The sequence below is a fragment of the Medicago truncatula genome, chromosome 4, assembly GCF_003473485.1.
Source record: "Medicago truncatula cultivar Jemalong A17 chromosome 4, MtrunA17r5.0-ANR, whole genome shotgun sequence".
Classification (NCBI taxonomy): domain Eukaryota; kingdom Viridiplantae; phylum Streptophyta; class Magnoliopsida; order Fabales; family Fabaceae; genus Medicago; species Medicago truncatula.
This window is the reverse complement of record NC_053045.1, coordinates 23,113,680-23,127,136: the sequence shown is the minus strand read 5'-3', so window position 1 is coordinate 23,127,136 and position 13,457 is coordinate 23,113,680. Positions and strand designations below refer to the sequence as shown.

The 13,457-nt window shown below is 33.5% G+C and overlaps 1 protein-coding gene across 1 annotated transcript; it reads left to right on the top strand.

Annotated features, from left to right (window-relative positions):
• The first annotated feature begins 11,824 nt into the window (after positions 1 to 11,824).
• LOC25479522 (transcription factor MYB13) lies at positions 11,825 to 13,002 on the top strand. The gene is made up of 2 exons (XM_013588085.3): positions 11,825 to 12,087; positions 12,202 to 13,002. The coding sequence occupies exons 1-2, from the start codon at positions 11,952 to 11,954 to the stop codon at positions 12,939 to 12,941; spliced, it is 876 nt and encodes a 291-aa protein (XP_013443539.1). The 5' UTR covers positions 11,825 to 11,951; the 3' UTR covers positions 12,942 to 13,002.
• The last annotated feature ends 455 nt before the right edge of the window (positions 13,003 to 13,457 follow it).

Here is a 13,457-nt window from a genome sequence, read left to right as displayed (position 1 = left end):
TCACACAACTCGCGAGGCGAAGGGCATTGCTCGCCATGGCGAGTTGCACCAAACAACTCGCGAGGCGAAGGGAAAGGGCTCGCGTGGCGAGCGATGAAGTTCATCACTCGCGAGGCGAGTATCATCGCTCGCCGTGGCGAGCGATGAACAGAAGCACGGGCAGACTAGGGTTTTTCTCAAAAATTCAACACACAACATGGTTCAAAGCCTAATTTTGATTCCATAATCCATCCTAAACATGTTCTAAGGTTAAAGGACGGTTTCTACATCAATCTAAACCAGTTTTACCGTTTGATCATCAATTTTTTAGGGTTTTGACCTAATTCCAAAACTTTTCTAAATCAATCCTAACTTTGTCAATTAATCATCAGAATTACAACAATCAATGCTATTGAATCATTAGTCTCACCCTTACCTTGTTTGAACAAAATCGCAGCACTCTTGGTCTCTTGCTTCTCTCTAAGCTTTTCTCCCTTTTTCCAAAAGTTTTCACGTACAATAGTTTTCTAAAGATATTAGGTCTTCCCTATTTATACCTCTTTCTAATAACTTATCTTATCTCACTTTCTCCCCCAAAACTATCTAAAATATCAAAACAGCCCTCAACTAAATATTTTATATTATTTTCAAATCTCTATTTTATTTAACAATAAAATAATTCTCCTATTCTTATCAAATCTTCCAAAGCTCATAACTTAACACGTCATCGATCAAATCATCATAAATCATCAAGACATACCAAAATCATGCATATATTATATAAATATAATATAATCACCTAAACTCGATTAAATAAACGATTAAACGAAAGTGGGCGTTACATTTTCCACGCGTATTATTGCAGAATTAAAAAAAATTAAAAATGGAGCAAAAAAGGATTCACACGTGCGAGTAAGCATCCCAAATGAGTTTTAGGGTTTTTTCCCACCCCCATTTTTCCCCCAATTCTTTTCACGTACCCTTATCTTTCCATAACTCTGTGTTCATCTCATCATAACCCTACAACACATTTCAATCGCCTCGTCTGGATCATCCATCACAACTTTCACACTCAAAATCGCAAATCTCCGAAAATAGCAACTGAGTGAAGCGAAGGTTGAAGATGAAGAGGGCAAGCGATTCTTCGACGATGAAGTTTGGTGAAACTTCAAACGACAGCAAAAACGTGGTCCCAGAGAAGATTCATGACAAAGATGTCTCAAAGTAAGTTATCCTTTGTTTTGCTTTGTTTGTCCTACTCTTTTATTGAAGTCAGCATAGTTATGAGTTAAAAAATGGTTGTAGAAATACAATATTGAAATTATTGAAATCGTACTTTTAGTGTAACTTGTTGTAAATTTCGTATGTATTTGAATACTCCCTTATACGTATATTGGTTTATTTATTGCTAGGTTTGCTGTTGTTAACTACTTGAAGATAAGGTTTCATTACAAAGGCTACTTTATTTGTGACCCTGATTTTGCATATAAGTGTGGTAAGGTTCACGAGTTTGGGGGTGAGTGGAACACAGATGAGGTGAATCTCAATGATCTGGACAAACTAGTAAGGGAGATAGGTGTGGAAGGTGACTATAAGCTGTGGTATGTTATACCTGGTGGAAGTTTGAATGGTGGTTTAAGGTTGCTAAAAACAGATAGAGACTGTGTGAGGTTCATTAATGAGTTTGAGAATGAGGTAGCTGCTGATTTTTATGTTGAGACTCCAGTAACTGAAGGATTGGATAGTAGGTATGACAGTGATGTTGAGGTGGTAGGAGAGGTAAAAGGTAGTGAAGGCTCTAGCTCAGATGGTGAATACATAGTTGAAGGTGAAGGTAGTGAAGAAGAAGGTGAAGGGAGTGAAGAGGAAGGTGAAGGTGGTGAAGGTTCTGAAGGTGGTGAAGGTGGTGAAGGTTCTGAAGGTGGTGAAGAGAAACAATCTGAAGAAGGAAGTGTTGAAGGGTTATCAGAGTATGACAGTGAGTATGATGAAGACTGGGAGTGGACATCTGTGTTGCCTGATCACACTTTGAATCATACTGCTCCATCTTCAAGTGTGTTGCCTATTGTAGTTGCTGCTGCTCAATCATCTAGGAACCCTGCTCCAACTACTCTCTCTGATTTTGAGGATGACAATGCTGATTAAGAGGAACTAAAGAGTCCATACTCTTCATCTGATGATGTCGTTGGTAAGAAAAAATTGAATAAGTTTGTTTTGAATGAGAATGAGCAAGTTAGCTTTCAGATAGGTCAGGTATTTGCTAATGCTGAGTTAATTAAAGCTGCTGTTAAAAAGTATGCTTTACAAAGTAGAAAAAATGTTTATGTTAAGAAAAATGAGAGAAAAGGACTCATTGTCAAATGCATGCCTAAATGTCCATTTCATATGAGGTTTAGTAGGGCTGAACCAAAAACTTATTATGTGTTATCTAGGTATAGGTCTAGTCATAAGTGCTATCTCACAAAAAAAGCTAGGTTATTGAAAACAACTATTTTGGCTAAGAAACTTGGTCCAATTCTAAAACACATACCAACTATGAAACTAAAAGCTTTAGGGGAAGAGTGTCAGACTAGGTGGGGTGCTCATTTAAGTAAGTTTCAGCTGTATAAAGCAAAAAACAAAGCCTTGGAAATGATTCATGGTGCTATAGATGAGCAATATGCTCATCTTAGGAATTATGCTGAGGAATTGTGTAGGAATAACCCTGGGAGTACTGTGAAGATAAAGTGTAATGCTTGTCTTGAGGGTCCTTTGTTTGAGAGGATGTATGAGTGTTTCAATGCAAGCAAGAGAGGTTTTGTTCAAAGTTGCAGACCATTGATAGGTCTAGATGGGTGTTTCTTGAAGGGTAGGTATGCAGGACATCCGTTGTCAACAATTGGTAAAGATGGGAATAATCAGATGATACCCATTGCATTTGCTGTTGTGGAGGCTGAAACCAAGGAATCTTGGGATTGGTTTCTAGATCTGTTGCTAGCTGATTTAAATGGTATTCAACATAAAAGATAGGCCTTTATATCAGATCAACAAAAGGTAGCAATATGTACATTTAAATTCATCAATTATTGTTGTGTTTCAATATATGCAAAGTTACTAACATTCCAATGATTTATTTTCTACAAGGGCCTGGTTAACACAATTGCTGCTACATCAGAACATGTTGAACACAGAGTTTGTGTGAAGCATTTGTATGGAAATTGGAGGAAGAGACATGGTGGTGAACACCTAAAGGAAGCTTTGTGGATTGCTGCAAGAGCAACAACTGAGCCTGAGTTCAAGAAAGATATAGTAAATCTGAAGAAATTGAGTGAACCTGCATGGAAAGAAATGAGTGAGTTGGCAGTAGGTATGTGGTCTAGAGCTGGGTATAGTACATACACATGTTGCGACCTACAAGTCAATAACATGTGTGAAGCATTTAACAGTGCTATATTAGAATACAGAGAGTATCCAATCATTTCTTTATTTGAGGGTTTGAAGTTTTACTTAACAAGCAGAATTGTGAGGCTGAGAGATTATATGTTAAGATAAGAAGGTGATATTTGTCCTATGATTGCAAAAATTATGGACAAAAATAAGAGGGATGATGATGGATGGTCACCAAATTGGCATGGGGACAGAGATTACTCCTCATTTTTTGTGGGTAATGGTATTGATAAGTATGTAGTTAGTCTGAAAGATAAGTCACGTGCTTGTAGAAAATGGGACATCATTGGCATACCTTGCCCTCATGCTATTGCTTATATGAGGTTTAATAACCAGAATCCAGATGATTTTGTGGCCCATTGGTACATGTAATTATGTTGTTAACTATTTTGCTAGATATGTTGTATAGGAAACAAACTTTCTTAGATTGTTATAGCAATCTGATTTTGCCATCCAATGGACCAAAGCTTGGCCAGAAGTAGTTGGTGATCCCATATTACCACCTTAAATGAGGAGAGCTCCTGGTAGACCAAAGAAGTTGAGGAGGAAGACAAATGATGAACCAAAGAAACCATCTGCTGCTGGTGGGATGTGGAAAAGAAACTAAGAAACTGTGAGATGCAGAAGGTGTAAGGAGTTAGGACATAATCAGAGAACTTGTGGGGGAAAGACTGGTGCAGATAGGAAGCTTCCTGAGGGAGCTAACAAGGTATGATTGAATCTTGTGAACTGTTTAGGATGAATGTTGTGTATACATGATATGAAATGAGTTTGAATGAATGTTGTGTATGTTTTTTGTAGACTGATTCAGATAAAGGGAAAGGCAAAGCAGTTGCAACTAGTGCATCAAAGAAAGCTAAGAAGCATACACAAACTGGAGGTAGTCAAGCTGGTGGGAGTAATGCTGGTGGGAATCATGCTGGTGGTGTACTTCAAGGTGGTGGGAGCAAGACTGTGACACAGACTATGACACAAACTGCTGCTAAATCAGTCTCTGTTACTGGTGGGAAACATGTAACTGTTGGTGAGGCTACAATGTTTGCGCCAAGAAAGATAAGGACAACAGGAGTCAAGAGGAAAGTGGATGAAATTGGAACTCAACAATCTGTCAACAAGAACTAGTCCTTTTTAAAGTCATGAGACTTATGTAATTTTGGCATGTAATTCATAAGTACTCTTTGCAATATTTATGTTATTTTGGGATGTAATTCTGCTAAGTTATGTGACCTATGTAATTCATAAGTACTCTTTGCAATATTTATGTAATTTTGGGATGTTATTTTGGCATGTAATTCTGCTAAGTACTCTATGGCATGTTTTTTGGTTTGTAATGCTAAGTGTACCTTTGGTGTATAACCTTTTAGCATGTAATGATAACTACTTTTATGGTGCTATTTCTATGTGCTTATTTAAGATAGCTTTTAGCATTTCACTTTTGTTCAATAAGGTAACACAGTTGCCATATTAACCCAAACATACAAACACTTTTGATTAATTTATCACAAATTACATCAAACTTTAACAACACATAGCGTTTCATAAAATTACAGAAACTTAAACAACACATTAAGTTACTAACATTAAGCTAAAATGCATAAAATTACACCTAAACAACAAAAACTAAACAGCAGAAACTTTCAAGCTAGAGTCTTTTTTCCTATCACTTATAGCAAACTACACCAACACTCAAGACCAACAAAACCACTAATATGACTATCACTTTCAAGAGTCTTCTTTCCTTCTTCTTCAGTTTATTGTTTTTCTTCAACATCCCACTAATGATTTTCTTCTGTCTATCTGGAACTTCAGGATCAAACCAACGGAAGATGTTGCATTTCCTTCTCAAGAAAAATCTTCCACATCCATGGAATCTCCTTCCTGGGTTTTCTTCTGTCCAAGCAGTCACCAAAGGAGATTCCACACCACAGTGACAAACCAATCCAGTTTTCTGTTTCAATGCCGACGACCCATTGAAGCTTGAGGATGAATATTGAGACATTTTCAAAGTTTCTGGAAAAAACAAGGTCCACTAAGGGAGATGGAGGGAGGGATGAAATAAGAGAAGATGAAGATGAAGGTTTGGGTCGGAATTTCTTGAAAGGAATTTTCTGGAAAAACAAAGGAAAGGATGATGAAATAAGAGAAGATGGAGATGAAGGTTTGGAAGAGGAAGATGAAGATTTGATTTTGTTTGGAAAGAGAAGATGAAAGAATTGGTATAAGGACCGTTGGAAAGCTTGCACGTGCCAATCCTTTTTTGCTCCATTTTTAATTTTTTTTTTAATTCTGCAATAATACGCGTGGAAAATAGTTATTAAAAAATAATTAAAAATAATAATAAATACACAGGTGGCGTGCCACATAGGGTTGACTGAGTCAAAATTGACGTTTTGCAAAAGGGGGTAGACATAGGGGATCACTTTTGCCATTTTTTTAATAGGGGGCCAAAATTGCAACTTTTGCAAACTTAAGAGGTAAAAAGTGCGTTTTAGCCTATTCTTTATTATTTTGAAATAATCTCGACCATATTTTAATTTTTTTTTTCTGTAATATGAACATATGAGAAAAATTATAGCTCTATATTTATGTTTACTTTTCATTTTTGCTTTTGTTTTGCAGTGTAAGTCAAGCTTTAGTTTTGTCGACTTTTGTGAGGGTGTTAAGGATCTCATGAATCACTATTCCTTCAATGATTTGCATTGTTAGGAAGTTATTAAGTGCTAATTAAAACTTCGGTAATAGCAACAATAGGAATATTTGTAATTCATTCATTTAATTTTATTAAAATTCCTTATGAATTTTACCATCCTTCTAGTTTTCAAAGCCTTTTTCACTTATTTTTCTCAAATCCTCTTATTTAAAAAGCTAAATAAGTATTTATTTTGAAATGGTTGTCATTATTTAGGGCTGTTGAGAGTAAGACATGGATGAATTCCGCTGAATCAGTGGTGAAAATAAAAATAGTAAATAAACTGTTAGGTTGAATTCTAGGTGAGAATCAGTTTTCGAAAAGTTCACGAGTCAAGAGTCAACATCACTAGCATTTTGTTTCTGTATGAAATTATGGTAAGAAAAGGACGTGTTTCTTTTTTTCTGAAGAAAAAAGGTCGTCTTTCTTATTCACACTACTTTGATTTTTTTCTATAAATGTAGGTAGCTTATAATAATTATAATTTATTTTTTAAGAAACAAAATAAATTTATGGGAGATTCTATGGTGCAGTCAAGAAACTGACTTTTTTGAAAAAATTAATTTTGATCTTAATATTTGATTCATTTTTAAATTGTTGATTACTGATTGGTTAATTCATCTAGTAATTCTTGCAGCATCTTGGACTTACATGTATTATTTTATCGTTGGCATCTTTAACATGCAAACAAAGTTGATGATATTATGTGATAGTCTTTAAGTGTTACACTTTGTGGGATGTTACATTTAAAACAAGGTAGGATAAAATTAGATTAAGTGTAGTCTTGCTAATCTAATGAATTGATGATATTATAGAGACTGAACTTTTGATGACACTGTACAAAACAGTTGGATGTTACTCACTATATTTTTGATGCTATAGTGTAAATATTACCAAAAAAAATAATTTTCATGACTTCACCATAGAATTTTCCTAAATTTATAACATGGGATTGCAGTTAGGAACACTTGCAAACTTAATTATAAACATATATTTTTTGTGTTAAATAACGAGACTTTGACCAAAGATATTCCATGGAGGATGAAGAAAGTTTTCTTTATAAGTAGAAAAATGTTAAACTAATTAGCCTGCCATTATTTAGAGTCATATACCAGAAACCGCGTTATTTAGCTTCATTCATAAATTTAACTTAAAGAATCGATGCAATAAAAAAGTATAATCTATATTTCTGACTTTTCAAATTAATTGGCACACCATGTATTTGAACCCTGACAACGACAAATAAATAATAAAATTTAGGTTTAATTAATGATTTGGTCCTTTAAGTTATTTGTTGGTTACATTTTGGTCACATAAGTTATTAACCTTATAATTTGGTCCCTTAAGTTAGTATCTGTTAGCCAAATAAATCTTCACCGTTAACCTTTTCCCAAAACGTTAAATAGGAACATGTGAATGGTGACGTGACAACTTGTAATGTGTATTCACCTTAGACATTGGGTTAACGGTTTTGACGTGGGAATTTATTTGGTTGACGTAAGATAATTTAAAGGGACCAAATTATAACATTAATAACTTATCGGACTAAAATGTAACCAACAAATAACTTAAGGAACCACATCACTGATTAACCCTAAAATTTATTTCAGCAGACATCAGATATATAGTATCGGAAAAAAGGAACGTGTTTACGCGCATGCATGACAATAGTAGAATAAGATAAATTTAAGGGAGCATTATTATTTTACACAATAGACACTTGTTTTTTATCTTAGTCTTTTTCAAGGAAGGAAGAATGGTAATAATTCATTGTTTAGAGATCCGTAGGTAAAAACAGTTCTACCTACTAATCTTGTTTTTGTACAAGAAAGGAAGAATGGTAATAATTCATTGTTTAGAGATCCGTAGGTAAAATCTAACTCCAAGTTGTTTTGTCACCCTACTTTTCTAAATATATACCATCTTAAATTAAGTCATATTACAACCTTGAAAAATCTTTAAAGTGTGTAAATAATTTGATCTTGAATGCTTGTTTAGAATTTCTTGAAGTTCATACCAAGGTGCATTCACATGACAAAAGGAGTGGATAAATGCCATGACCAGCTCTAATACTATTAAGAATACCCTCCTTGCATGGAAGTATATAAGTTAGTCAACCATGGAAATCGAATGGATGATGATCTGAGAAACCTTTTCTGAAAGGTATGTTCTTTGCAAAATTTACGCAAATTTATAATTTGAGCTATTTCATTACTTGAGGACAATAAACAATTTAAGTCTAGGGTTATGATGACATGTCATCTTAAATTATTATTATTATTATTATTTATTTATTTTTGAAAACTCGGTATCCGATCAAGAATCGACTAATCCGAAGAGAATTGTAGAGAAGTTGATCATGGTTTAAGGATAATTTTGTAATGTTTTCAGAAGTCGATATGAAGCTTATTTGAAGAAAGAAATGAAAATCAACTGAACTTGAGGTTGTAGATCAGCTGATCAGATAGATCGGAATTGAAAGTCAACGAAAACAGAGGATTGCAATTCTCAATATCAGAAGCACATGCAGAATGACATCAAAAGCATACATTCATTAAACGCAAAACGATATTCTGAAAGAAACTTGTCTTAAGGTGCACAAGATCATAAACAGTAAAACAAGGCACAAGATATAACGTGCAGTTTCACAAGTTACTTGGTTATCAAGGCAAGCCATTAAAGGACAAAAAATCCGAGCTTATCTCAACAACTAGTTTTTTACTTGCTCAACAAGATAAAGTTCTATAAAGGGTACATTACTCAACAAATTCAAATTTCGATTTTTAAGGGATGAGATCAATTCAGACGTGCCATATTGTATGTTTTATTAAAATGGATTTATCTTTCGTATTTAGTTATTTCTAGAACAAACATAATTGAATTGGTCTAATTCAGAATTGTTTGATAGATTTAAATCTTCTATATCTTATGAATATGGATATATCACGAGATAAAGAATCCTCCCGGTCCTTAGATTTACTTAAGGCTTTCCAGGAGCCGTATGAGGTGAAAATCTGATGTACGGTTCTGTAATAGAGATGGGAACAGTAATGTTATCACCGACTAGGATTATCTAACACTTTAAGTACAATTGATATAGTTGATGCGCAATCAAAATATGGTTTTTGGGGGTGGAATTTGTGGCGTCAACCTATTGGTTCCATTGTTTTTCTAATTTCTTCACTAGCAGAATGTGAAAGATTACCTTTTGATTTACCAAAAGCAGAAGAAGAATTAGTAGCGGGTTATCAAACAGAATATTCGGGTATTCGATTTGGTTTATTTTACGTTGCTTCCTATTTAAACCTTTTAATTTCTTCATTATTTGTAACAGTTCTTTACTTGGGCAGTTCAAATATCTCTATTCTGTACATATTCGTTTATGAGTTTTTTGAAATCAATAAAACATATAGAGTTTTTGGAACTACAATTGATCTCTTTATTACATTAGCTAAAACTTATTTTTTTCTTATTCGTTTCTATCATAACAAGATGGTCTTTGCCTAGGCTAAGAATGGATCAATTATTATATCTTGGATGGAAATTTATTTTACCTATTTCTCTCGGTAATCTATTATTAACAACTTCGTCTCAATTGTTTTCACTCTAAAAGATTTATTTTCTACCATCATTAAAATATCCTCATATATAACAACTCTCATTCTGCATTAGAATCAGATCCCAACAAAATCAGAAGCAAAAAGTCATGATTTCATGAAAAATATGATAATCATCTTTAAGCTTGAGATTCATTCTCAATCATTATATAACAATAACAAATACACTCAAGCCTCCATTATCAGACGAAACTTAGAGAAAAAGAAAGGTCATTGTGATATCCATTTGATCACTGTTAAGATCAAGATCACAAAACAATTGTGTTAATAGTTGTAAAACTTCACTAATCCTCTTTAGGTTATAAATGCGGATTGTGTGGTAGCTAAGTTCTAAAGAGGTTAACTTAAACTTGTAAGGTCAGATAGATCAGAAAAGAAGTAAGAGTGTGCAGATTTTAAGAGGGTATCTTTGACACCATATTGGAAAATCTCACAGTCTGTGGGGATTGGACTAGCCCAGTTAAGGTGAACCATGATAACTTCTTCGTTTCATGTTCTTTATCCATTAACTTCTTCATTTGATAGTTAATAAACCTACACAATCATCAAATCTCTTCTTTTATCAACCATATTTCAGATTATCATTTTCGAACATCTTCTCAAGGTTAAGAAGCATACAAAATTTCAAAACATGATTCAAACCATATAACAATAGTGCCGCTCACCCAACTATCATTCCAAGAGTTTGTGGAATATCCGTTACCTACCACTTTGACCACGAGTTCCATTTGGGTGACAGTGATTTTTGGTGATATTGATGACTTTGTTTTTATCTCTTTCCTAACCAATCACTTTCTCTTATCAAAAGAATTTATTTTAATCATTCATGTATCATTATCTAATAAAAGATACACTAAAGTTACTAATGTCATCAACTCAATGTCACCCAAGTATTTTCCTTTGACCCCACCCTCATAGAACTAATTTGTACTCACTTCTATTGAAGCTCCCGGCAGCGAAACCTCCCTTCAAATTTACAACATTCTTAGTAAATGATGTACAATACTGTCATTAAAGAAGAAAATATAATTTTCAAGTTTTCTTTTTCTAAAGAAAATAAAACTTCAATTGTAAAGTTTATTATTTCAAGTAAAGTCTGTTTGCTCTAAACAAACACAGATACGGACACGGACACTGGATACGACACGGACACTGACATGTCAACACTGCTAATAATTTGAGAAAACCACATAATTCAGTGTAATTATAAGTGTCAGTGTCGTGTCGGTGTCAGACACGACACGTGTTCGATACCAAGACACGCCTAATCCGAGGAGTGTCCGTGGTTCATCTGTGATAAAAAAAAAATTTATAATAAAAATGGTTTTGTCTTGTATACCAGCTTTGTATTGTATGAATTTTGGCAATTTCTATGGTACACTCGATAATTTTGAGTGTACCGTACACCCGTGTATTTAAATGAATAGTTTAATGATTTATTTTTTTTAGAAAAAAATATTTTCTATCATTTATAATTATAATAATTATATTTTATTTTTCAAAAGTGTCGGCAAAGCAAAATTCAAATTTTTTTAATTTTTATTACTCATAATAGTGAATATTGATTATTTTTTTCAATAAAATGTTAAAAAATTTAGTATAATTCTTTATAAAAAATGAAATGATGTTTTTTCTTATGGGATAATATTTTCTAAAATATAAAAGTCGATAAATATCTCTTTATCACATAAAAATTATCTTTACCTTATAGATTTATGAAATAGGTGTACCGATACACCTTAATTGAAGGGTGTACCGTAGAAACTCCCATGAATTTTATTCTAACAAATTTGGTTTTCAAACCAATGGTTAGAACTTAGACTTTCTTTAAAATATGTATTTGTTGGAGACCAAAAGAAAGTCAAGATGGTCATAATGGCTTGACTGTAATTTGTGTTGTGTTTCCATTTGTAGATTTGCCTCACGTGCTAATTTACAAAGCTAAAATGAAGCGTGGCAAATGTTTCCTGTTACCTTCCTGGAAGATTAGTAAATAGCATGTGAACAAATAACACGAAATTTGACTAGCTTTTAGTAAGAGTCATAAAGAGCCCTTATCATTATACTTATATTATTATATTGGACATGAAATTCTGTAGTATAAATATAACAACCGCTGTAACACAAACTAGGTTATCATTATCAGCAGGACCAATATAACTCACAATTTGTAGAAACAAAACACACTCACTCTCTCACTGAATTTGAGTTCACTTGTTTAACAAAAACTTATTGCTCAAATGGCTAGAACTCCTTCTTGTGACAAAATTAGTGGAATGAGGAAAGGGACTTGGACTGCTGAAGAAGATAGGAAATTAATTGCTTATGTTACTAGATATGGTTTCTGGAATTGGCGCCAACTTCCCAAGTTTGCAGGTAAATATAGAACTTTGCTTGCAATTGGACATTGGACATGGATAATGATTCTTGATAAAATTTATGGTCAAATAACATAAAATTTACTCATAATTGCATTGTTTTTTATTTCAGGTCTTTCAAGGTGTGGGAAGAGTTGTAGATTGAGGTGGCTGAATTATCTAAGGCCTAATATCAGAAGAGGGAACTTTACTAAAGATGAAGAGGAGTTGATTATCAGAATGCATAAAAAGCTTGGGAATAAATGGTCAACCATTGCTGCCGAGTTACCTGGAAGAACAGATAATGAAGTGAAGAACCACTGGCACACTTCCCTCAAGAAGAGAGCTATAGATAACATTGTCACAAATGAAGAAACTAAATCCACCAAATCAAAAGACATAATTGAATCCACACAAGGGAGAGATATATCGAATTACCAAATTACCCCTCCAGATAGTTCCCAAATCTCAAACAACAATGGCCCTTTATCCCCATTTTCATCATCTAGTGAAATCTCTTCCACCTCTTCAGATGATTTTGGGTTTCTGGATTCATTTATAAAAGATGTGGATATAAGCTTTTGGCTTCATGATATTTCCAACACACCAAGTGGAATAGTGCAAAACAATAATAATGATGCTACCACTAACAATGCTTTTTTAGTGTCTCCCGGAAATTCGTCCAATGAAAGTTTTGTTATGGATAATGATTTTGGAAGCTTTTTAGATGCTTACAACGAATCAACAGTTGATAGTTTTTGGACACAACCGTATGAGGCTGACATGTACCACGTTCCAAGACAAATGCTGACATCTTTGCCGATGGAATCTGAATATTTTTCTATAGTATATGATGATGATATTTGGAGTTGAGTTAAGTAACTTGTAAAACATTTTGATATTATGAGATAAATATTAGACTCTTTTAAATTAATAAAATTACCACATCCTCCACCATGCTGCTCTCTTTTTCTATAGTATATCAATCGTTTATATTGGGGCTAAATCATCATTTCTTAATATACTGATTAAAAAGTCACACCACTCTTTATTCGTTTTTTCTTGCAAATTTACATTTGTGATTCTTTACCTAATTTTAGATGATGATTTAGTTTTTTACATCATTTTGATCCATTCGTATATACAAACATGAAAGGAGGACCATAGATTTCAAGACCTAGTGATCACGAGAAAATAAATTCATATGTAAATAAATCAAAACGATCAAAATGATGTAAAAAATATATATCAAGGATCAAATTGTTATTTGAATTTAAGTCCAGGGATCCAAATAACGTCAAAAATAAATCCGATGCTCTCTTTGATATAGCTATATATGGAGGAGGAAAGCCGATCAGAGGAGATGTCTCGTACTTTGTCTCTCGTCTT

Bases quoted from the DNA above. Each gene is read 5' to 3' on its own strand.
- LOC25479522 (XM_013588085.3), top strand. From the start codon at position 11,952: ATGGCTAGAACTCCTTCTTGTGACAAAATTAGTGGAATGAGGAAAGGG. The intron at 12,088-12,201 runs GTAAATATAGAA...TTTTTATTTCAG, and splicing joins CCAACTTCCCAAGTTTGCAG to GTCTTTCAAGGTGTGGGAAG.